Below are 26,931 nucleotides of genomic sequence, written 5' to 3' on the forward strand. Positions count from 1 at the left end.
GAACTATTAAAATACAGCAAGTGTTCTCAAGGGGTAGCCCCTGGAGCAGCTTCATCAGCATCACTTGGGAACTTGTTATACATGCAAATTCTAGGGCCCGCTCAATCTACCAAATCAGAGACTCTAGGGGTGGCCCCAACACTTAGTGTGGTAAGGAGCCCTCCTGGTAAGTCTGATTCTGCTAACATGTGAGAACCACTACCACCGACTACGCACACGAGTCCTCAGTGGTTAAATCCCACCCCAGGCCCCCATCCATGGATCACTGACACCAAATAAATACAGTTCTGAGGACCAGGGGCAAAAGACAACACTTCTGATTGCTACAGGGTGGCAAAGAAAAATGTGGACTTGAGAAAAGATGTTGAGTGTGCAATTGATGAGGGGATCAGAAGTCTCCCACAACAGTTCTAGTGCAGAGGTGAGGATGGGAGGCAGCTGCTCAGGTTTAAGGGGGAAGAGATGGTAAGAAAGAGGCGGAGGGTATAGATTGATGGTTGCAGAGCCACGGAGGTGAAGAGACAGAAAAGCTAGAGATGAAGCTGGGTGGGGGGGAATCACATTCACCCAAAGAGGGTTTTGTTTGTTTGCTTGTGGTTTTGTTTTCCTTTTAGGAACAGATGATACCTTAATAAGTTTGGAGGCAGATATTCCTACACAGAGAAAAAGGTTGGTTTTAGAAATTAAAAAAGTGATTCCTCGTTTCCTGGGTCAGGAGGCATTATGAATTGAACTTCATCCCCTCAAAATAGGTATTGGAATCCTAACCCCTGTACCTGTGGTTATGATCCCATTTGGGAATAGGATTTTCTTCATTACATTAATGAGGCCATGTCAGGGCAGGGCATGTCCTAAACGTTAATCGTGTAGGAGTTATAAGGAGCAGCACAGTGACAAGCAGGTACCAAAGGGAGGCGGGTACATACTACCTGAAGATCCCCAAGAAACCGAGGAATCCAGGGTTACTGAGCTGGAACAAGGACTTTCTCCTGGAGTCCACGAGGGAGAGTCCTCACCTATAGCTGGTGTCCTGATTTCGGACTTTTAGCCTCTTAAATGAAAAAATAAATTTCTGTTTTTTAAAGCCACCCACTTGCGGTCTTTGTGTTACAACAGCACTAGGAGACTGAGACAGAAGGTGGCCTTTCAACAAAAGGTTAATCTGGCTGGAGCACTAGTCCCCTTTCCTCCTTGTTTTGTGTTGACATTATATTGCAAAATAACATAGTTTAGTAAAAAAAAATAAAAACATCAGAAGGACTCAGTTCCTTTGACCTGATGGATAGGGGAGAAGTTGTAGGTGGCTTTGTGTCCCTGGTTTCACAGCTCACCTTTCTTGGTGCCCAGTGTCGGCTCCCTCCAGGGGGGCGGCAGAGAGAGGGAGGAGCGCCCCCTTCATTCCTCCAGGTAGAGCTTTTCCCAGGGCAGCAGAGGCATCTGCTCAAACCCCTCTCCTTGTACCACCTCATTCCTGATCAGCAACTGCGTAGTCTTTATTTTCTTTGCTGTTTAAAATTAGTGTCTTGCTTGCACTTTTTTGCAGAGAGGATACTTCTGTTCACATGTTTTTGCCTTCTTGCCTCCCGCCATCCTCCTCCCCCAGCATGCTCCACCCATCCACTCCCTCATTCTTCAGGTTCACTTGATAGACCTTATGCTATTCCTCATTAAGGTTTGGTTCCAGCTCATTTTCTTTGTTCCCAGATTAACCTCCCAGCTACTTCTGTTATCACTCCCTAGGCACACCTGGGTGTCCTATTTTTAGGGCTTCTACTGTAAATCTCAGACACAAGTTGCTTCCTGCTCTGGAAACCTCCAAAGAGGTCTTCTCAGTTAGCATAATTACCTTAGTTCTGTCCTGCATAACTCCCCTGCCCCCAACGTCAGTTCACCATTCAGGCTCCCTAGGACAGTAAGGCCCAGGGCCAAATGTGACCACAGATTGGGGGTTTCTTTACCAGCAGACTGTCCTGGTACCTCTGGTGGAGACCATGTCCATCCCAATCGAATGGGAGTTACAGGAAACCCCAGCGGATACACAGAGGGCAGTATAGAAAGGGTGAGAGTTTTAGGGAAGAGATGGTGATGTCACAGTTCATCCACAGTGCAGACCAGAAGCAGCCCTGTTATTTAAGAAAAACTGGACCATGGTTTAAAGAGATTTGAGTCTCATTGACTGGTCTTCTTAGTAATTATTTTGTTTTCATTTATTTCTGGTGAAAATAGGGCCCTGGTGCCCAACCACAGACCCCTATTATAATCTGGAGGCAAGAGTTTGTTTGCAGTAGCAGTTATGTCTGGTCCTCATATTTCTATAAGGGCATCACTGTGCATTACTTCCAAGAAGGTCATCTTTTCAGACACATCATGTCCTAGCGAGGAATTGTCATCTCTGCTCTGACTTACAAGCATGAAAGAATAACATACTGCCCTGCATATTGAGTTGCCAGATGTCTTCCCCCCAGATACAGGAGCACCGCTAGGGTACGGGGATGAAGCTTCAACTGGTCACTTGTACACACTGGTGAATTGTATGGTTTAGAATATTTTTGTTCTTTTTTTTCCAAAAAAGGTATTTAATTTCAGAATAACTTAATCAGTAACAAGTTGCCATTGAGTTGACTCTGACTCATGGTGACTCAATGAGTGTCACAGTAGACTGCGTTCCGTAGGGTTTTCATGGCTGATTTTTCACAGATGTATTGCCAGACCTTTCTTCGGTGGTGCCTCTGAGTAGACTCAAACCTCCAGCCTTTTGGTTAGCAGCCCAGCACCTTAACCTTTTGCACCACTTGGGCACTCCTAGAATAACTTAGATAATCTTAAAAAGAAAACACCAAGTCCACATTACGCAGGTTAGCTAATCATTGATATTGAGTCATATAACATTGATTCCTTGCACTATAATTATTGTATAAAATTCTCAAACTCCTAGTCTAAAGTATTTATATTTCTTTGCTGCATTAAAGCTTCCTCCTGTTGCAAGTAAGAGAAATCTCAAATTTGCAGAAACAAAAGCAAAATATCCATTGGCTCACATATACTAAGAGTCCAGAGGTGGTTTTAACTTCAGGTACAGTTGACCTACAAGTTTAAATAAAGTCACCAAGAGTTGATCTCTTTCTTGCATTTTCAGCATGGGTCTGTTGATTTTGCTCTCAGTAGGCTCTGGGGCAGTGCAGAAGAGAAGCACAGTGGTTAGGAGTACAGGCTGTAGGGTAGATACACCTAGGTTCTAATCTTACTAATCGTAACTGTCATGGATTGAATTGTGTCCCCAAAAATATGTATGTCAGTTTGGCTGGGCCATGATTCCCAGTATTCTGTGATTGTCCCCCATTTTGTCACCTGATGGGATTTTCCTATGTGTTGTAAATCCTATCACTATGATGTTCATGAGATGGATTAGCGGCAGTTGTGTTGATGAGATCTACAAGATTAGATTCCATCTTAAGCCAGTCTCTTTAGAGATAGAAAAGAGAGAAGTGAGCAGAGAGACAAGGGACCTCAAACAACCAAGAAGCAGCACCAGGAGTAGAGCAAGTCCTTTGGATTCAGAGTTCCTGCATGAAGCTCCTAGTCAGAGGAAGATTGAAGATGAGGACCTTCCTCCATAGCCAACAGAGAAAGAGAGTCTTTCCCTGGAGCTGACCTCTGGCATTTGGACTTCTAGCCTACTAAACTGTGAGAAAATAAATTTCTCTTTGTTAAAGCCGTCCACTTGTGGTATTTCTGTTATAGCAGCACTAGATAGCTAAGACAATAACCTTTCAGATGGTACCTTTAGTCTGCATGTTGCAGTGTCCTCCTCTGTGAAATGGGCTCCTAATAAAATCTACCTCTTCTGGTGGGTGTGAGGATTAAGTGAGATTATATATGTAAAGCAATTGAAGTTTCCTGGCAACCAGTACTCTCTGTCAGCTGTTGTTGGTGTTGTTATCCTTCCTGGCTCAACTCAAGAAGTGCCTCTCTCTCCCAGGGGTTACAACAAAAGTACATTCCATGCAGTGTTCACATGGCCACAGTGATTTGTTCATGGGTGGGCAAGTGACCCTAGCTGGTGAGATCAGAGTGAACCTCAGGATTTTTGCTTGGAATACTGTTCTCTGAACAGTATAGCAGATGATATGGTGGTTGGAATGGCTGCAGCTAATTTGCTACAATAAGAGAACACAGACTGGGAATGAAATTTTCACAAAGGTGATGACAGGATAGAGGAAATATCAGCAAAAAGAAACCAGAACTCCAGTAACATCATGAGCTTCTGGATCAAACCATACTTGAAAGCCATTTACCACTAAATTCAGTTCTGTGGGCCAATTTTAAATCAGACGATTATTTGCAATCAAAAGCATCCTTCCTAACACAGGAAACCCACATAGTATTGGCTATTACTTTGCCGGCTAAAAACGTAAAAATTGAAGTAAAATATTCCAGATTAAATTTGCCACTTATAAATAAAAGTGGAAATGACACCATTTTAGAATATAGAACAGTCTTTTATCTTGAATATTTTGAAAAATTCATTTCTAATATGTTGTAGACCAGAAAAACTTCTTTGTGAATTTTCTTGGTTCATAAACTAGCTTTGTAAAATATTTTGTTGAGTTTTTGGTGAAAGCTTACACAGCAAATCATGTCCCCATTGAACAATTTCTGTACATATTGTTCAGTGACATTGGTTACATTTCCCACACTGTGTCAACATCCTCCATATTTCCATTCTGGTTGTTCCATTTTCATTAATCCAGCTTCCTGCCCCGCCCCCCCCAGTCTTCTCATCTATCATCTAAAAGTTGACCGTTTGGTCTCATATAGATGATGATGATGATTTTTTTTTTTTTTAAACAGGATCACAAGACTCACAGGTGGTATTGTTTATTTTATGAGCCAATCTGTTAATTAGCCAAAAGGTGACCTCTGGGAGTACTTTCAGTTCAAAATTTAAAGGGCATCTCAGGGTGATATTCTCAGGGGTTCCACTAGTCTCAACTGGTTCAGTAAGTCTGGCCTTTTTTTTTTTTTTTTTAGAGAATTGGAGCTTTGTTCTACAAGTTTATCCCATTCTATCCAGGACCATCTATTGTGACCCTAGTTAGAATGTTCAGTAGTGGTAGACTGGGCACCATCTAGGTCTTCTGGTCTCTGGATAGATGAGGCTGTGATTTGTGCAGGAAATTATTCTTCTTTGAGTCTTTGGTTTTCTTCTTTCTCTTTTGCTCCAGACAAGTAGAGACTGATAGTTGTGTCTTAGATGGCTGTTTGCAAGCTTTTAAGACCCCAGATGCTTCTCACCCAATCTAGGATGTAGAACATAAACGTTATAGACTATGTTGTGCCAATTAACTTAGTTGTCCCATAAGACTATTGTCCTAAGCCTTTGAACCCAGTAAACCAGTCCTTTGAGGTGTTTGTATATGTTTGAGAAATAATCGTGACTGTGTCTTCTTTGTGCTTTTTTTATATATATGATATATGTGCACCACATGCAAACATATATATATCTATGCCTACAGATACATCTGTATATGCACACGTATGTACATACATATACCTGCTATACACATTTATGCATGTACCCATATAATCACTCACTTATTTCTGGGTTGTTACTGCTGCTGTTGCCAAATTGTATATGTTATAGCATTTTTTTTATAGCATTTACCAGTAAGGTCCTTTAATCTTGTGTATTTCTTATTGTCATCATTTACCTTGGTTAAGTTTTGCATCCTTCACCTACATTCACCTACATTGCCTTTCCCATCACCAAAAATATCGTGTCTACTGTTTAGAGAATGATGTCCCCTCCCTCTCCCTCCCATCCCTGGTAACCACCAAAGAACATTGATTTATGTATGTATGCCTATTTTTGTCTTTTTATAGAAGTAGTATCATACAATATTTATCCTTTTGTGCTTGTCTTGAACCAACTCTTAAGAACCAGTTAGATTATACACATAAATATTTATCACAGGATGTGGCACAAACAGTAGGTGCTCTACGAATGACAGCCACATACGCTTTGAGGGGCCATGGGGAGGATGGGCTATGGTCTTCACACAGAGCACAAGAGAGAATAAGTCACTCTTATTTTTGTATTCCCCACAGAACTTGGCACATAATAGGCACTTGATCAATATTTTTCGAATGGATGAATGACCTTCAATTTAGAATTATGAAAATCCCATAGAGATACGAAAAAAACACAGTTATAAAGGGGAAAGCAGTGGCGGCGGGAGTAATGAGGTCTCTGAAATCAGGATGGGCAGAGGCAAGAGCCCATTAGCCATGGCCATCACATATGTCCTTTCCCATATGCATTACAAAATGAGTGGGCAGTCGGAGGCCATAACATAGTATAAAGGCCTGGATGTGGTGTGGAGAGGTAGCAGTGCCCATGTGGTCATGATAGAAGTTGGAAGGGTGACCTGGTGGGCAGGTAAGTGAGATTCTTATTCCTCTGTGAAATAAGGAAAATTGAGGAGTAAGTAAAGTCTCTGTTGTTGTTGTTAGGTGCTGTTGAGTCAGTTCCAACTCAAAGTGACCCTATGTGCAACAGAACTAAATACTGCCCAGTCCTACACCATCCTCACAATTGTTGTTATGCTTGAGCACATTGTTGCAGCCACTGTGTCAATCCATCTTATTGAGGGCCTTCCTCTTTTTCACTGTCTACTTTACCAAGCATGATGTCCTTCTCTAGGGACTGGTCTTTCCTGATAACATGTGCAAAGTATGTGAGATGAAGTCTCACCATCCTTGCTAGCTTGTACAAACTACTAACCTAAAAGTTGGTGGTTCAGACCCACTCAGTGGTACAATGGAAGAAAGGGCTAATAATCTGCTTCTGTAAAGATTGTTGCTGTTAGGTGCTGTCAAGCCAGTTCTGACTCGCAGTGACCCTATGTATAACAGAACAAAATGTTGCCTGGTCCTGTGCCATCCTCACAAACCTTGCTATGTTTAAGCCCATTGTTGCAGCCACTGCATCAATCCATTTTGTTGAGGGTCTTCCTCTTTTTCACTAACCCTCTACTTTACCAAGTATAATGTCCTTCTCTAGCAACTGGTCCTTCCTGATAACATGTCCACAGTAAGTGAGATGAAGATTATAGCTAAAGAAACCCTATGGAGCAGTCCTATGCTGACTCACTTGGGGTCACTATGAATCAGAATCAACATAACAGCAATGGGGTTAGTTTGGCTTGGTTTGAGGCAAACCAGCTATGGAGTAGGGGGAAAAAAAAAGATTTGGACACATTCTCTCCTATCAAGCCAGAATGCAAGATATGTTTGGCACAGGGTGGGGGGGGGGGCGGGGAGGAGGGGTGGGAGGACACATAGAAGCCTCTTTTAATAAGCCCCAAATCAGTAATTATAATGGATTTTGGTGTTTATTTTTGCTATGGAAATTGTGTTGTTCAGTAAGTCTAGTAGTGAATGATTAGGGAGTGGTAAGCTTAAAGTATGTAAGGTGCATGCCAGGCAAAAATCTGAATTCCAGATTCTAAGATCAGTCACTGAACAGAAATTCCTTGATCCTCATTGGGTATAGACATGTTGTGTTAGGAGATGCAGAGAATACAAAAGGGAACATAAGCCAGTCTCTGCTCCCAAGTCTCTCAGAGTCTTCTTCAGAAGATGGTGCCATACTACTAAAAATAAAAATGCAACTCATTCCTCCTCTCTTTACAAGGGGTATTGTCTTCCCCCAAGCTTAAATTTCTCAGCTCCTGCGTCTCTTAGCTGATACTCTCGCCTCTTTCTTTACACAGAGAAAAGACAGATGGGAATTCCCTCCACTGCCATATCTGCAACTGTGTTCTTCGTATCTTCGGCTACAACGGAGGAATGCCCCTCTTCTCCTCAACCGCAAGCTGCTGTTTTCCCTGAACCCCTTCTCCTCTTACCTTCACAAGGAGTTTGTGCCTTTGGTTTTGTTCTCTATGTTCTGCATTACAAATCCCTCACTCTTTGCTGGGTGATGCCCTCAAAATACAAACATAAAAAGCAGTGCTGTGCCAGAGCTCACAACAGCCAATTTTGCTCATCGCTTCCCAACTTCATGTTCAGTACATCATACAGGGAGCTGGAAATCAAATTTGGGGGGAGTATTAAAAAAAAAAAAAATTTTTTTTTTTTTTATTAACATCGGCCGCTACCAACCAGTGCTTTCTCCCCCAGAGAGCTAGTGCACTGCCAATTAAAACAAACGTTAAGTATATCTCATTAAAACAACAAAAAAAAGGAACTTTCCTTGAGCCCAGTTCTCCTGCTAGCCCTTAGTAGTCTAATCTGCCTAAGCGTTGTCCCACACAGGCTGTCTCTGCATCACCCACCCCCTGCTCCCAGTCTTCAACAACTCACGGTACAGCATCTGCCCTTAATATGACCCTGAAACCATCTTGCCAAGGTTCCTGGTGACCACCATGTTTCCTGATCCAGTGGCACCTTTTTGCCCTTATCTAGCTTGTGTTATTGGGAGTCCTTTGCATGGTGGAAATGGTTAATGCGCTTGGCTGCTAACTGAAAGGCTGGAGGTTCAAGTTGACCCAACCTGGTGATCTGCTTCTGAAAAATCAGCTGTTTTACTCTGACACATGTGGCATTGCAACTCATTCCAACATGCGTTGGAATCCACTCGACAGCAACTGGTTTTTTATAACATTTGTTCTTAGCCTTTTTAGTGGCATTTGGCATTGATGAGCACGTTTTTCTTCATGGAACATTTTGAATCTTGGCTTGTGTGAATCAAAGATTTTTTTTTTTTTTCTTCTATGAGCTGCCTTCCTGTTCTTGGTCCTCCTTCTTTAACTGACTCCTAAATATTTGGTTTCCCTGAGGCTCAAGTGTGAACCTTCTCCTCTCTGGGCTCTGTCTTAGGAGAGCTCCTAAATCCCTACCAATTTAAATACCTTCTTGATATTGATAGTTCTCAAATGTCTATCTAAAGGCCAGACCTTTCCTCTGAGTCCACATCTGCTTAGTTTCCTTGACATTATGCTTATTTTTTGTGACACTCAGATGTCACAGAAAAAACTTTAACATGGTCAGAGTAAAATTCTTGATTTCCTTCCCCTGAACAGTTCCCCCACCCCCAACACACCCCTGACACTACACCATGAGGCTTTCTCATATCAGGAGATATTGTTGTTAGCTGCTGTCAGGTCGCCCCCCAACTCACAGTGGCCTCAAGCACAACAGAAACACTGCCTGGTCCTGGGCCACCCCAATTGTTTGCAGATCAGGTCATTATGATCCGTAGGTCTTTCACTGGCATATTGCCAGAACTTTCTTCCAAGTCCATCTTAATCTGGAAGCTCTGCTGAAACCTGTTCAGCATCAGAGGAACACACAAGCCTCCATTGATAGATAGGCGGTGACTGCCTGAGGTGCATTGCTGGGAATCGAACCCAGATCTCCCAAATTAAAGGTGAGAATTCTACCACTGAGCCACCACTGAACTCTCAGTATATGCTACCACTCGGTAATTTAGTCTGAAAATGCAGGAGCCATTTTTGATTTCTCCTTTTTCTTCTCAACTGATGTCTAAACTAATCTATCATTAAATCTTATCCATTCTTTTCCCATAATAGATCTCAATTCCTCTCTTCTCCAAATCTACTGCTGCTATATGAGTCCAGGTCACCATTGTCTCACCTAGATTTCTAGAATGTCTTTCTCTCTCTCCCAGTCACACTGCTTTCTTCCCACTGCTTTCTCTTACCACTGTGTCTTTGTACATGCTGTTCCTTCTACCTGGAATGTTCCGTTAATCTAGTTAATCTTACTGACCTTTCAAATCACTTAGCTAAATTGCAACTTCCTTGAAGAAGTCTCTCCTTATGTCCTGACTAAGGCAAGCCTTTTCTTTCAGATTCTCTTGTAGCACCAATTTCTTTCTTTGGAAGCTTTTTTCAATGATAGTTGCAGTTTTACCCGTGATTAGTTTCGTGTTCCCCACTAGACTGTGAGAACCAGAAGGGCAGGAGATGTTCCTTGATAAGGCACAGCCAGAGAGGACACTCAGTAAGTAGGTGTTGGATGGAGCACTGTTAACACAGCATAGGATCAAGTTCATAGGAAGAAGAGCTCCTCTGTGCAAAGGCAGTCAAATGGCTGAGGAACTCGGCAACTTTTACTACCTCCTTTTTTCCTAAGTGTCTCCGGCCACAGGTGACCACGATGACTGATCTGGTCTCTGGCTCCCATGCCCCACAGCAGAGGGATGTCAGGGAGGTGTGTTTGCAACGTTAGCTCTGCATTCAGAGCTATCATCTGCGTGTATGGACATTGACAACTTGGGCAAAAAGCAACAAAAAGATTAGCTTCTCTGCATTCTTAGCGTATGGGTATAAACCACATCTTTTATGTTGTTCTTGAGACCTACTTTTCAGAGCCTTGATTTATCTGTTTAGATAAATTTATTTAAGTATAAATAAATAAATGTAAATTTATTCAGGTAGAAATCGATCTTATTGCACTGCAGTGTCTTCCACCTTAACTGCACCCTGAAATATATCTCATTATAAATCAATAATTCCCCATTTTGCTGCTTCTCTTCCTGAATATTTCCATTTATATTATAGCCAATTTTAGAAAATCGACCCCAAAGCTTCTCTCAGCGACCGTCTCAGAGCCTCTTTTTCTAAGTTCTTCTCTTTAAATTCTGCACAGTTGTGACGTAAGGAGTCTATTTCCACCTCTTCACCTCCTGATCAAGTTAGCACGTTCCCTCCAAAGCTTATCTAATTCTCAACCAATTGAGATCTGAGATTTTCATAATTCTTGAAATTATTTTGCTTCCTAGTCTCCTTTGAATCACATTCTTTTTCTTTTTAAGATTCAGAATTTATATCAGGAGCAATAGTTAAGGGAAAAGAATAATAATAAAGAATTCTATCTCCCACAAGTGGAAAAGTTCAACGAGGCTTACTAGGGATTGTATTAGGGAAATCAAATGAGGATGGCTTACAAAGGCCATGTTTTCACGAGACCAGGCAGTGGTAACTAAGAACGCTGCACTGACCAAAGCTTTTGCTGGAAGGGGTCAGAAACAACAGTTGCCAAATATCCTATTTTGTTTACCTGCAAATATTTAATATGCTGCACTGTATTTCTTCGGCCCCCGATCCATCACTTTTTAAATTGAACTTTTTTTTCCATAGTTAAGTGAATGTGTATATATGTGTATATATATATATTATCAGATTAGCCATTCATTGCTTGCATCAGCACAAATGAATATTGCTGCAATAGCAGTTAAGTGTTATATGACCACTGTCCTGCCCTGCTGTGTTGTATCGACTAGTCACACTCAGCGCTGGACTTGCAGGCCTTGTCCAATCTCCTCCAACCCATCTGTGTCCCTCCCTGTGAGCACGTCCACAATGAGCTGGGTGGAGAGGGAGCCATGTGCGTCAGTCCTTTCTGACTTACCCTGGCTGTGATTCCTGGGCTCCAGGGATTTTTTCTTTTTTCCTCTGTCTCTTTCCAGAGGGGCACTTGGGGAATCATTTTCTGGTTCTGAATTAGAGAATAATGACCTTTACCAGCAATGGCTAAGAAGCTCATTGTTTACAAGCTGCACACAATCAAAAAGTGCTTGGAAACAGATCACAGTAATAGGGACATGATTCTGATCTGTGTGTTTGTGCAGGTTTTGCATGTTACATAGACCTGCAGTCTCATCTGGGCTTGCAGTCGAGTGGCCCATAGACGATCAGTATGTTGAGTTATGTTAACGAACGGTAGTTGGTTGCTTTTGTTCAGTTTGCAGAAAAAGTGAATCTTTTTCAAGATGAGAAAAAGGACTTTTAATAACTCATCTGCTCTCTTAATAAACACCCAAACTTCCAGGACATAGGTTTGGGCCTTCCAGAGACTCTGATGACATACCCCTAGAAAGCTGTTCTGCCCTTCTGCGTAAGGTTTTTGTTTTGACAATCGCTTTCTGATTTCAGCTTTTAAGTTAATGATACTGATAACTTAGATAGCTGCACTGTCCAAAGTGATGGTCACTGGCCCCATGTGGCTGTTGAGTCCTTGAAATGTGCCTGTTCTCATCTGAGATGTACAATAGGTGTGAAGTACCCACTGGGTTTTGAAAATTTAGTCCAAAAAAAAGAAAAGAATGTAAAATATCTAAATTATATATTGCTTAAATATTGACATGAAAATATATTATTAAAATTAATGTCACCTGATTCTTTTTACTTTATTTAATATGATGATTAGAAAATAAAAAATGATATAAGTTGCTTGCATTTGTGGCTCACTTTATATTTCCATTGGGGAGAACTGTCTCAGACATTGCCCAAAAGGTATTCCTATTAACCATTCACAGGATACTGTTGACCCATGTAGCAATAGGTTGCAAACGTAGCCCTGCAAAATCAGAAGCTATAACTTACATGGCAACATTGGAGCAGGTTAGCAGGTTTATAGAAGACATGCTCAAGCGACATTTGAATAAACCTTCTAAGTCCATCTCTCCAACAGCACGTGCATACTTGCATTTAAGCACGGGAACTGATGGACAGGGGATGCCATCTTTCTTTTGATCTTCTCACCATCCTGGTTCATACCAACTGTACCTACAGACTCTTACAGATGGAGACACATTTCAGGTTTCTTGGTCGATAGTCATGAAGTGCCGCTCATTCAGCATCATAGCAACATGCAAACCACCACGGCAGATGCGAGGTGGCTGTATATGAGGTCCATTACTCCTGGTCATAGCAAGCGGTAAGTTCGGTAAGCAATCTGGTGTGGCTGCTTGGAAAAGTCTTGTGTTGACCTGACTGAGTCACACTCTGATCCTTTAATCCCCCAGTACTGTTGTGATTGAGCCACTGCCAAATATAGGTCAGCCAGAGGTGGTGGATCAGTAAACCCCACAGTTCAGAAGCAGCTTGAATAGAACAGAGGATAGCCAGACGATTCCAGGGACTTGGACTCAGGGCTCTCAAATCACATGTAGCAAGAGAAGGCAAGACCAGAGAATGATGGGACTGGAATGGTGGAGGTGGGATGTGATGGCTAGAGGCTGGCCGTCACAGATACAGAGTGCATGGCTTTTCATTGTTTCTAGTTTCTTTTACCAAACTTTGGATGGAATAAATAGAACCATGGCTGATGCTTCATCATCAATATGGTGGATTTTAAGAACATAAATGTTCCATTTTCCACATTTTTGGACAGTTAAAATTTTTCTTCCATCTGGAACCTTAGGGTATTATAAGGAATTGAGGGGCAAGCTGTACTGTGGGAAGGGGGAGAATACGTATTCACCTAGTGGCCCATCTGCACGATTATGGTAAGGAGTGAGTTCTGATACACGTGCAGGACAGAAACTCTGCCAAATAGAGATAGACAGCTGCCGCTAAGCTGACTACAATTCATGGCGACCCTACGTGCAATAGAATAAAACATTGCCCAGTCCTGTGTCATCCGTACAATTGTCAGCATGTTTGAATCTATCACCATGATCACTGTGCCAGTCCATCTCACTACGAGTCTCCCTCACTCTCATTGGCCCTCTACTTCACCAAACATAATGTCCTCCTCCAGCAATGATCCCTCCTGATGACATGTCCAAAGCAAGAAAGTCAGACAATGTTATATTGTGATCTGTAAGTTTTTCACTGGCTAATTTTCAGAAGTAGGTCTTTCTTCCTGGTCTGTCTTAGTCTGGAAGCTCCACTAAAACTTGCCCACCATGGGTGATCCTACTGGTATTTAAAATAGCAACGGCATAGCTTCCAGCATCGCAGCAACACACAAGCCATGAGAGTAGGACAAGCTGATAGATGGGTGGTAGCCAAATTAAAAAAAAAAAAAATAACCCCATCACTGTTGAATCTATTCCAACTCATAGCAGTCCTATAGTACAGAGAAGAGCTGCCTCGTAAGGTTTCCAAAGAGCAGCTGGTGACCTTTGGTTAGCAGCTGAGCTGTCAATCACTGCACCACCAGGAGTCCAAATGGATAAGGTAAATCAATTGCCATCAACAGCCATTTCACATTTGAGTCTGGTGGGGCTCCAAGAAAAGATCAGGTCATCAGCAGCGATCTCCCACCCTCTCTTCCAGCAGGCCTCCCTCTGTATCAGAGAGCTACTCTTCAGAGAGACAGACTTTAGCAGTTTGTTTTTCTAAGCATTGCTTCCCACAGACATGTTTGATATGAAAAAGGAGGACATTTGATATAAAAGCCTTTGAGAAGAAATAAATGGACAATCAATGGTATCATTTTCACAGAATCTCTTTTCCAAACATAACACTGTAAGAGAAGCCTTCCCTTCAGAGACCTCCCAGATGCTGGGTTTTATTTCTCTTTTTTTTTTGAGTAGAGGGGCTCAGCTAGGAGAGGACAAAGGCCATTCTGCATCTGACTGTGTGAGGCCAGAGGATGGAACTGGAAGGATCTGAGGGACCATCTGATCTGATGTCTTCTTGGTACACGAGGCATCTAAGGACCACAAGGTGAGGAGACTTTCCCAAGTCTCATGCCTAAGGATTTCAGTCTTCCCTCTACACAAATGTTTATTAGCATGAGAAATGAATGAAGTTTGAGCTCATAGGTTGATCACTGAGCAATTAATGAGATAGTGAACAATTTCACTCTTAGCAAGCACAGTTTTGCTGTCTTCACTGGAACTTTTGTATCTAGGGAGACTTTATACTAAAATATAAAAATACCAGTTGCTGTCGAGTTGATTCCAACTCATGGTGACCTCATGTGTGTCAGAGTAGAACTGTGTTCCATAGGGTTTCAACAGCTAATTTTGCAAGGATTTTCTTCTGAGGTGCCTCTGGGTGGACTCCAACCTCCAATCTTTTGGTTAGCAGCTGAGCATGTTAAATATTTGTACCACTCAGGGCTCCACACTAAAATATGCAGCTCCTCAAAACAACAGTAGACTTGCTGGCTACTCTATAAAAAAGACTGGCTCAAGCGGTTACAGTCCCTTTGTGCCAGCAGGCCGTCTCCCTCCTCCTTCATGCTGCTTACACTGTTCTACTTTTGTGCCTTCCCGTAAGTCATCTCCTTCACCTGGAATGCATTCTTCCTGTCTCCCTACCTCTCCAAGTTCAGTTTCTGCTATATATGTGGATGTTCAATCCCTTTTTTTCCAGAAAGCACCTTCTCTGTCCACCCTTTCCTCCAGGTTTGTCCCTTGGATCTTATATATTCAATCGCCCTGCAGTGGCTTATGAGCACCATCTGTGTGCATGGTGATGTTGGTGATGTGACCACGAACAGACCCGATCCCTGCCCTCGTGGGGCTGACATTCCAGCTGAGAACATGACCACAGGGCTCTGGCTTTCATGATGCTTTTTGCAGTCACTCACTTGCTGGTCTGTGTTTTCTTTCTTTCTTTTTCCCCGTGTGGGGCTCTCTGTGAGGAACAGGACTGTCTGCATGCACATGGAGCCTATGGTTGGACATAAGGCAACAGTTTGTGCTTGATCACTAACCTAAAGGTTGGTGGTTTGAACCCACCCAGCAAGGCAGCACCATGAAAGAAAGTTCTAGTGATCTGCTTCCACAAAGATGACAGCCGAGAAAATCCTATGCAACACTTTACTCTGTAATGCATGGAGCTGTCAGCAGTGGGAACTTACTCAACGACAATGGGTTTGTTGGTTTTATTTCATTGCTGTTTTTCAGCCATTCATCCAGCCAGAGAAGTCCTCTGACTTCAAAGCCGTGTCTTCTTCACTCTAAAGAACCCTTGCCTCCTTCGTGTGTAAAACGGTGAGGAGCCTGTCCCTCTCTCTCTCTTTGGTCTTATAGATGGTGTCCCCATTTTTTCAGACACTTCTCCTCAGCAGCCTCTCTCCCCTTCTGCATTCCCCCAATTCCTGCCAGCGGTGTCTCCACTTTTAGTGACCTAGGCGTGATATTACAGGTTTTCTTTGATCCCTTGCTTCATTCCTACATTGCCCATTAGGGATATTACTCTATTTTAAATGATCAGCCAGCAAAATGAGGTGATTCCTTCTGCCATGTGTTGTGCATTTTTCCCCTTCTCCATCTGAATCATCCCTCCCTAATGAATGCCTTTATCCACTAAATTATTTTAAAGGTCTCCAAAGAGGAGCCATGCCTTCTGACTTTTCTCCACCAAAAACAAAAACTTATCTTTACAAACATCGTTCTGATCAAAAAGCCTTCAGCTCTGTGCATGGGATAAAATCATGACGTCTTGCTCTGGCATCCAAAGCCTTCCACAGTCTGGCCATCCCCCACATCTCCAGCACTAACTCTCAGAACTTCCCACCTGACCCTTTTGCATCCACTAAACTACCGTTTTCCTAAGACGTGTCTCCTTGGCTCTTTGTCTTTCTCCCCATCCCGGCCTTTCTCCTGGCTCTAGCAAGAGTTCTGCTCCCCCACAAGGCCACTCTCATTACTGTTCCTTGTCTGCCTTCCTGTAGCCCTTGGAAGAGGCAACCCTGTGCTGCTATTTATCCTATTGTGCACATTTCCTGTCTCCCTATTACTCAGTGAGCTCCTGGAAGGTAGGGGATATTTCTCTGCCCTGAGCACAAGACATAGCCCCTTATGATTAAAAACCAGTTACCACAGAGTCGATTTCACTCATGGTGATCCCATTTGTGTTGGAGTAGAACTGCACACCATAGGGTTTTCAATGGCTGATTTTTTGGAAGTAGATTGCCAGACCTTTTTTCTGAGGCACCTTTGGGTAGACTCGAACCTCCAACCTTTCAGTTAGCAGCCAAGCATGTTAACCATTTGCACCACCCAGGACCTCCTTCCCTTATGATTAGCGGGTACATAATAAATACTAGTGAATGTTCAGGCAGCTGTCCCAGTCTGCTCAAGAGTGTACTGCCCCTTCCCTGACCTCATTCCCTAAGGAGCACAGGGTGCCATTCTGCTCTGCTTCTATGTGAACCAAGATCCCTTTCTTACCTGAGAGACGATCCTGAGTTAGCTGAAGATTGGTGATCTCCCACTGAGACAGAGAGGGTGATATTTTCCCCTTCATTTTACAACTGATGAATCCAATGTTCCAAGTGTTTCAGTGACCTGCATAAATTCACACAAGAGTTTAGGGACGGAAAACCCAGTCAAGGTGCAAGCCTGTAGCCTGATGGAGCAAAGCCTATAACTCTCTGGTTTGTTTGGGAGAGTTGACTATGTCTTTTGAATTATTACAGTCAACTCTAGTGAAGAGAATGGGGCATTAACTTTATTCTCAAGTTGCATCCATTGACTTGAGCTGATGTGCATACTGGCTGGCCGTATGGTCTCAAATGAGTTAGGCTTGCCCTGCACGTGTGAATGGAAAGCCTTCCCACTACGCCTGCCTCAGGTCAGGGGGTGTTAATTCATAGTGCTTTTACAGTCTGGCGGCCCTTCTGTCCTCACTTGGGAGCGTCCCATGGGAGCAGAGATGATTAAGCTGCTCCAGCCCTTGAGCTCAGTGGGGAATTGGATCATGCCAAGCTAATGTGCTTCCTCCAGTGACCAGTGTCTCATTCCAGTCCCAGCGTCCTTCCAACCTCCGCGAATGGAAATGGCATTTGGTTTCCCCCTTATGCTCTATAGTCGCTCAATGAATGAATAGGAAAATGACCCAGACACTGGTGGTTCCAAGGACATTCATGGGAGGAAAGTTATCAACAATTTGAATTTCTGATGTTCAGGAATCCTTTGCAAAACTAGAAAAGAGGTAACTCACCTTTCAATTGTAATCTACGTCATAATGGATACCATTGTATCACTTTCTGTTCAGGCCATTCGTCCTAAACACCTGCCGTTCCAGGGGTGGTGGTGACCATAGGGTATGCACCAGTGGCTGAACCTATCCCCTGCCCTCTAGGAGTCCTCAGCTCCCCCAACAGCCAAAAACCTCTTCTTGAGACTCACTGGAGTCTTAGGCTGTCTCCTGTTTGCGGTCTCTGCCTCTGACACAGCTCTGCTTCTGCGTTTGTTAAAAGGCCTTTGTCAGGACCTTAAGGCTCCTTGCCCCTGAGCCCACTCCCAGGGAAGAGGGGTGCCAGTACCTTCAAAGCCAAGGTCATACCTGAGGCTGTGAGGCTTTTTTCCGAAAATATTTTCTTTAGAAGAGATATGTGTTCTTTTAATAAAATCCAAGCTGTTTACATGTCTGGAGGTTGTGTGTGAAATGCTCCTTAGCTTCCTCTGAGCTCATTCTTTCTCTCTCCCTTCATTCTTGCCTCTGAGATGGTGGTCTTCTGCAGTTTCCCAGCACACATTAGCCATGTTCCCTCCCAGGTTCTGCATTTATGCTTCCCTCTCTTTGGCTCACTCTTCCCCTTGGAATTATGACACCTCCTCATGGAAAAAAAATCAGCTTAAATCTTATCTCTCCAGAAAGGCCCTTCTTGACAGCCCCTTTCCAAAGCAGATTCTTGTGAAACTAATTTCTTCCCTGTGCTTGTCTCAGTTACCTAGAGCTGCTGTAACAGAGATATAACAATTGGGTGGCTTTAAAGAACAGAAATGTATTTTCTTGTAGTTCTAGAGACCAAAAGTCCAAATCAGAGTCTTGGCCATGTATATTCCTTCTGTGTGCCTGTTTTCTGGTTTTTGGTGACAGCCAATGACACTTGCATTCCTTTGCTTGTCAACAGGTCCTCAAATGTGTCTCTCTTCCCCTGTGTGTCCCCGTGTCCATTCTCTTCTTTTTATAAAAAGTCTCTCAGAAGGGATTAGGAATAGGACACACCCTCCTCTGGTATGATCTGCTTAGCATGGAAAGAAATCCCTATTTCCAAACAGGATTATTTCCTCAGGTTTAGGGATTAGGATTCCAGCACATATTTTTGTTGTCGTTGTTGTGTGTGTGTGGGGGGGGGGACAAAATTTAATCCTTAGCAATACTATTAATAACGTGAATTTATTTAATTTGTTTGTTTATATGTTTACTATTTTGTTTTTCTCACTAGGATGTAAGCTTCTTGAGGGAGCTTGGTGATGTCTTTCTTGTTGGTATGTAACACCTGCCTAACACATGGTAGAGGCTCAGGAAAGATTTTTTGAATGAACAAATTGTAAAAACAGTGCAAAAATATGCAGATCAAAAAGCAAAATTTCTCTCTTTTCACACACTCCTTAGAACTAAATGCTGTTAATCATTTGACTGATAGCTTATCCTTCCAGATGTTTTAGTCTGCATTTCCAAAACCACTGCACACCACACATGCATGCTTTATTTTGGAATTGTTTTATTGTTTGCAAAAATAGTATCATTCTAAAACATGATTTCCTTCTGACTCTTTCACTTAACAATCGATTATGGAAATGTGTTCATGATGGTACACAGTGATCTGCATCATTCTTTTTTTTTTTTTTTGATGTTTTTCTAATTGGCTTTATTTTTTAATAATTTATTTTATTTTGTTGTTGAGAATATACACAGCAAAACATACACTAATTCAACAGCTTCTACATGTACAATTCAATGACATTGATTACACTCTTTGGGTTGTACAAACATTCTCACCTTCCTTTTTTGAGTTATCCTTCCCCCATTAACATAAACTCACTGTCCCCTAAGTTTCCTATCTAAACTTTGGAGTTATGTTGTCAATTTGATCCCACGTACATAGATCTCAAAAGAGCATAACACTCAAGTCAGACATTCTGTACTAGTTAAGCTAAATAAACTACTATTTGGCTTTAAGAAGACAAGGGATATTTTTGGTGTACAGTTTAAAGATTATCTCAGGGCAACAGCTTCAGAGGTTCATCCAGCCTCCACGGCTGCAGAAATTCTGAATTCCGTGCACATTTTAAATTTTGTTCTGTATTTTCACCCTTTTGATCAGGATTCTTCCATAGAATCTTTGATCAAAACCTTCAGTAAGGGTAGCCAGGCACCATTCAGTTCTGGTCTCATGGCAAAGGAGACAGTTGTTAATGAAGGCAATTAGCCTCACATTCCATTTCCTCCTATTTCTGACTCTCTTTCTTCCTCTGTTGCTGCAGGCAAATAGAGACCAATTGTTGTGCCTTGGATGGCTACTTGCAGGCTTTTAGACCACAGGCACTATGCAACAAACTAGGAGGTAGAGCAGAAGCACTAAACACGTTATTAGGCCAATTAACCTGGATATCCCATGAAACCATGACCCTAAATCTCATAACCAAGGAACTAAATCCCACAAGGTGTTTGGTTATTCATAAGCAGCCTCAGTAGTTACTTCTTTATTTTTGGTCATTGTTCTAAATACATCTATCATGCAACTTTTTGCCAATTCAACTTTTTACAGGTGTACAACTTATTCATAGCAATTACATTCATCAGCTATACAATCCTACCCTTAATCAATGCAATTTCTTCATCACTGTAAACCAAAACTCAGCACTCCATAAGCAATAAGCCCCCCTTCCTTTCCCTCTCACCCCTGGTAACCACTAATAAACTTTGGTTTCTGTACGTTTACCTGTTCCTGTCTTTTCATGTAAGTGAGATCGTACAATATGTGTCCTTTTGTGATTGACTTATTTCACTCAGCGTAATGTCAGCAAACTCCATCCATATTGTAGCATGTATCAAGACTTCATTTCTCGTACTGGCTGAGTAGCATTCCATTGTATATAGATCCACTCATCTCTTGATGGGCATTTGTGTTGTTTCCACATTTTGGCTACTGTGAATAGTGCTTCAGTGAATATTGGTGTGCAAATATCTGTTTGAGTCTCTGCTTTTAAGTCTTTTGGGTATATACCTGGGAATGGAATTGCTGTATCATACGGTTTACGGCAGTCCTACTTTTAGTTTTTTTTGTTGTTGTTGTTGTGGAACTGCCGCACTGTTTTCCACAATGGCTGTGCCATTTTTCATTCCCACCAGCACTGGATAAGAGTTCTAATTTCCCCACATCTTCAACATTTATTTTTCTGTTATTTATTTATTTATTTAATTTTAGCCATCTTACTGGGAGTGAATGGAGCTCTGGTGTCACAGAAGTTAAGAGCATGGCTGCTAACCAAAGGTTGGCAGTTTGAATCCACCAGCCACTTCTTGGAAACCCTATGGAGCAGTTCTACTCTGTCCTAAAGGGTCGCTATGAGTCGGGAGGAATCGACTCATGGCAAGGGTTTTTTTTTTTTTTTTAAGTGGGAGTGAAATAGTATGTCATTGTGGTTTTGATTTGCATCTCTCTGACGGCAAATGACATTGAGCATCTTTTTGTGTATTTGTTGTCCTTTCGAGTGTCCTCTTTGGTGAAACATCTATTCAAGTTTTTTGTCCATTTAATGATTATGTTATTATATATTTGTTGTTAAGTTGTCAAAGTTTTAGATACATATTGGTTGTTGTTACTGTTGTTGTTAGGTGCCATCGAGTCAGTTCTGACTCAGAGCGACCCTATGAAAAACAGAACGAAACACTGCCCAGTCCTGTGCCATCCTTACAATGATTGTTGTGCTTGAGCCCATTGTTGCAGCCACTGTGTCAATCCACCTCATTGAGGGTCTTCCTCTTTTCTGCTGATCCTGTACTTTACCAAGCATGACATCCTTCTCCAGGGACTGATCCCTCCTACCAACACGTCCAAAGTATGTAAGACGCAGTCTCACCTACTTGCTTCTAAGGAGCATTCTGGTCATATTTCTTCCAAGACAGATTCGTTCGTTCTTTTGGCAGTCCATGGTATATCCAATATTCTTCGCCAACACCACAATTCGAGGGCGTCAGTTAGTTCTTCTACAGTCTTCCTTATTCATTGTTCAGCTTTCACATGCATATGCTGTGATCGAAAATATGGATTGGGTTAGGAGCACCTTAGTCTTCAAGGTGATGTCTTTGCTTTTCAACACTTTAAAGATGTCGTTTGCAGCAGATTTGCCCAATGCAATGCATCTTTTGATTTCTTCTTTTTTTTTTTTAATTTTTATTGTGCTTTAACTGAAAGTTTAAAAATCAAGTCAGTCTCTTACATGAAAAATTATATACACCTTGCTACATACTCCCAATTGCTTCCCCACCAATGAGACAGCCCACTGTCTCCCTCCACTTTCTTTTCCTGTCCATTTCACCAGCTTCTAACCCCCTCTACTCTCTCATCTCCGCTTCAGGCAGGAGATGCCAACATAGTCCCAAGTGTCCACCTGATCCAAGAAGCTCACTCCTCACCAGCATTCCTCTCCATCCCATTGTCCAGTCCAATTCCTGTCTGAAGAGTTGGCTTTGGGAATGGTTCCTGTCCTGGTTTTAAGTGGTTACTCATTCATTTTGTCTTTTGCTGTTCATACTTTTGTTATTATTTAGATAGTCCATTGTTAAAAGCTAGGCCTGACAGCATTGCCCCTGCATTTTCTTCTGAGAATTTTTTGGGTTTTGTTTACACATTTAGGCCCTTAATCCATTTTGAGTACACCACTTTCAATGGACAGAACATCTAGAAATAAGATCAACAAGGGAATAGAGAGGCTGAATAACACTATAAAGCAACGGGACTTAACAAATAGGTATGGAACACTCCACTCAACAACAGCATGGATGCGGAAAAAGCATTTGATTAAATCCAACACCCTTTCTTGATGAAAGCCCTCAAGAAGATTGGAAGAGAAGGTGTCTTAGTCATCTAGTGCTGCCATAAGAGAAATACCACAAGTGGATGGCATTAACAAAAAGAAATTTTCTCACAGTCTAATAGGTTACAAGTCCAAATTCAGGGCATCAGCTCCAGGGGAAGGCTTTCTCTGTAGGATCTGGAGGAAGGTCCTTGTCCTCAATCTTCCCATGGTCGAGGAGCTTCTCAGGTGCAGGGACCCCTGTGTCCAAAGGACATGCTCTGCTCCTGGTACTGCTTTCTTGGTGGCATGAGGTCCCCCCATCTCTCTGCTTGCCTCAAGACACAATCTAATCCAGTAGGTTGACTCCTGCCTTACTAACACAACTGCCGTCCATCCTCCCTCATTAACATCATTAAGGCAGGACTTACAACATATAGGAAAATCACACAATACCAGGAATCTTGGCCCAGCCCAACTGATACACACACATTTTTGGGGGGACATCATTTAATCCATGACAGGAGGGAAATTCTTCAATATGGTTCAGAGAATATATGAAAAGCCAACAGCCAACATTATAATTAACAGAGAAAGACTGAGAAATTTCTCCTTGAAATTGAGAAGAAGACAAGGGTGCCCACTCTACCACTTCCATTCAGTATTGCATTAGAAGCCTAGCCAGATCAATAAGACAAGAAAAGGAAATAATAATTTTCCAGATTGGAAAGGAAGAATTAAGATTATCTCTATTCATGGATGCTGTGATCCTATATACAGAAAATCCCAATGAATCTGGAAGAAAAATTCTAGAGCTAATACAAGACTTCAGCAAATTTTCAGTGTATAAGGTCAAGAAACAAAAATCAGTTTGGTTTCTCTACACAAGCAATGAAAAATCTGAAAGGGAAATTAGGAAAATAATTCCATCTATAATAGCACCTAAGAGAATAAAATACCTAGAAATAAATTTAACCAAGGCTGTGAAGGACTTATACAATGAAAATTATAAAACACTGCTGAAAGAGATTAAAAATGATTTAACTAAATGGAAAGATGTTCCATGTTAATGGATTAGAAGACTTAATATTGTTAAGATGTCAGCACTACCCAAAGTGATCTATAGATTCAATGCAATCCCAATCAAAATTCCAACAGCCTTCTTTACAGAAATGGAAAAATCAATTCTCAACTTTATATGGAATGGCAAGAGACCCCTAACACCTAAAGCAACGTGGAAAGAGAGGAACAAAGAGGAGGACTCACACTCTTTGATCTTAAAATATTATACAGCTACTGTAATCAAAACAGCCTGGTATTGTTATAACAATAGACCAATTGAATAGACTTGAGAGTTCAGAAATAAACCTGCGTATCTGAGGTCAACTGATTTTTGACAAGGGTGCTAAGCCTATTTGATTAGAAATGGTGTTGGGAAAATTGGGTTTCCACATGCAGAAAAATGAAACAGTATTCCATGCCTCACGTCATGCACAAAAACAGATTCGAAATGGATACATCATTCTTTTAATGGCTGCAGGCTATACACAAGGTTATGTGCTCAACTACTAGCCTAAAGGCTGATGGTTTGGACCCACACAGATACACCTCAGAAGACATGCCTGTTGACCTGTTTCCAAAAGGTTATTACCTTGAAAACCCTATGGGGCAGTTTTATTCTGCACACATGGGGTCACCATGAATCAGAATTGAATAGACAGCAACTAACATCAACATCATAGTCCAGTAAGTGTTTACCACAATTACTTGCCATTGTCTTTATAAAGAATGTCTGGACTAGTTTCCAAAATTTCACAATAAGTCATAGTGCCCGTGAACATACTACAGGTCTCTAAGTATCCAGGTAAGTAATTTTATATTAAGCAATTCTAGAAGAAGAATTGAGGGACGAGAGGTAGGCAGATACATTCAATTGGCTTTTCAAAGTGACTGTTCCTATATATACACACATATATATACAAAAACCAAACCAAACCCAGTGCCGTTGAGTCAATTCTGACTTATAGCAACCCTATAGGACAGAGTAGAACTGCCCCATAGACTTTCCAAGGAGCACCTGGTGGAGTCAAACTGCTGATCCTTTGGTTAGAAGCCATAGCACTTAACCACTACGCCACCAGGGTTTCAGGACAGAGTAAAACTGCCCCATAGATTTCCCAAGGAGTACCTAGTGGATTTGAACTGCTGACCTTATGCTTAGCAGCCATAAAGTGAAGCATATATGTATATGTATATGAAAGAGAGAGATATTTATCTCAAGTCAATGAATCATGTGGTTGTGGAGGTTGGCACGTCCCAAGTCCCTGGGTCAGGTGTCAGGCTGGAGGCTTCTCCTGTAGCTGCAGGGTCTGATGAACTCAAGATCAGCAGGCAGTACAGCAAGCCACTAGCTCATGTCCCAAGAACCAGATGTCAGATGATGATGAGCTGGGTGCTGAATCCAGACCAATCAAAAGCCAGTGAGGTTTGACATAATGTTCATATATATTGGATGCAGGCCACACTCCTGAGGAAACTCCTCTTACAACTGATTGGCTGATCACATCAGGTCACATCATGGATGTGATTACATTATATCACAAAATGGAGGATAAGTACATCATTACAAAGCTGCCAAACCACTCAGAATCATGGCTCAGCCAGGTTGACACACAACCTTAACTATCACATCCAGGGTGGAGGAAAAATTCAAATTGTTACACGAAATCCCAAACTAATGAGGAAATAGTTGATACATTTGATTACATTTAAAAAAAGGCTTTGAATGGCAAAATGATCATAAATTAACTAAAAAAATAAACTGGGGAAAATATGTGCTACTTTAATCTCAAATTAGTGATAATATTCTTACTACATAAATACCTTCAAAAATAGAAAAGAGAAAGATCAATAGCTCTATAAAAATGGGCTGGAGATATGAGCAGTTTAAAGAAAAAAATAAATGGCTCTTAGTCATACAAAAAGATGGTCAACCAAGCTTACAGTATAATAAATGAAAATGAAAACACCAACCTCTCAGGTTGGCAAAAATCCAGGCATTTGAAGACATAATATGTTGGTGAGGTTGTGGGAAAACAGATTGCTAGTGAGATTGCAAAATAATATAACAGCAATAGAGAGGAATTTGGCAATATCTAGGAAAAATAGATATGCATTTACCTATTATCTTAGTTATCTAGTGCTGCTATAACAGAAATACCACAAGTGGTTGGCTTCAACAAGCAGAAATTTATTCTCTCACATTTTAGGAGGCTACAAGTCTGAATTCAGGATGCCAGCTCCAGGAGAAGGTTTCTCTCTCTGTTGGCTCTGGGGTAAGATTTGTGTCATCAATCTTCCCCAGGTCCAAAGGATGTGCTCCCCTCCTGGTTCATTCCTGGTGGTAGGAGTCCCCCTATCTCTCTGCTCACATCTCTCTTTTATATCTCAAAAGAGATTGACTCAAGATACAACCTAAATCCTGTAGATTGAGTCCTGACTCATTAACATAACTGCCTCTAATCCTGCCTTATTTACATCTTAGAGGTTAGGATTTACAACACAGGATAATCACATCAGACCACAAAATGGTGGACAACCACACAATATTGGGAATCATTTTGGGGGGATACAATTCAATCCATAACACCTATTGATCAATTCTACTTCTAAGATTCTATCCCAACAATTTTTTGAAAAAATATGAAAAGGCATATATATATATACAAGGCTCTACATTGTAGCACTATCTGAAAAAGTAAAAGAGAGATGGCTCAATATGGTGGCTTAGTCAAACACATCATGCTGTCCCCCTACAGCAAAGAACTGGGAAACCAAGTGAAACAAATACAGACAATAATCTGGAAACCCAGAACAGCAAATGAAAGAATGAAGAATTAGATTGAACACAAAGGGAAGGAGAATCTTAATGGAAACAGCAAACAAAAAGATTTATAGATGTTAGGCACTCTGTCAGCTGGCCAGCACAGCACGGCCATCTTGAGACAAAATGAGTAGCGTTCCCGGATGAGGAGCACAAGAAGGCAACTTCATGGAATCCCAACAGGGGACAGAGATAAAGTGGAGATAAACTCATGTGAAGCAGGTGAGCAGAACATGAACTGGATCTAAAGAGGGAAAGTGCAGCCGAAAGTCAGGCGAGAACACTAGGGATACAGCTGACCACAGAAGCAGGTGGGAACCAAAAAATAGGGACAGAACTACTCACATGCAGTGGCCCCTGATCAGTTGACTGGGTGGAGCTCATGGAGTGGAGGGTCCTTGGAGTGGTGGCTAGAGATCCTCCACCTGACCAGACTCTGGATAACCACTCCCTCCTCTCCTTTGGTTAGGGCTGGGTCCTGATCACCAGGTTCACTGTATAGGGAGTGCCCTGGTAACCACAT

The 26,931-nt window shown here is 41.9% G+C and overlaps 1 protein-coding gene across 4 annotated transcripts in view; it reads left to right on the forward strand.

The window, feature by feature from the left end:
- The window catches only part of PMP22 (peripheral myelin protein 22), a 332,912-nt gene that overhangs the window by 300,231 nt on the left and 5,750 nt on the right, over positions 1-26,931 (forward strand). For 2 of the 4 annotated variants that reach the window (XM_049861564.1, XM_049861563.1), the window contains exon 6: positions 7,776-8,000. The exons of 1 other annotated variant lie outside the window; for it this stretch is intronic. In XM_049861564.1, the coding sequence (XP_049717521.1) occupies positions 7,776-7,985 (210 nt within the window). In that variant the 3' untranslated portion in view covers positions 7,986-8,000. Of the gene's footprint in view, positions 1-7,775; positions 8,001-26,931 lie in introns of those variants that run through there. One more of the 4 variants, XM_049861565.1, reaches the window with a different exon arrangement.

This window comes from Elephas maximus, chromosome 19, assembly GCF_024166365.1.
Source record: "Elephas maximus indicus isolate mEleMax1 chromosome 19, mEleMax1 primary haplotype, whole genome shotgun sequence".
Lineage (NCBI taxonomy): Eukaryota > Metazoa > Chordata > Mammalia > Proboscidea > Elephantidae > Elephas > Elephas maximus.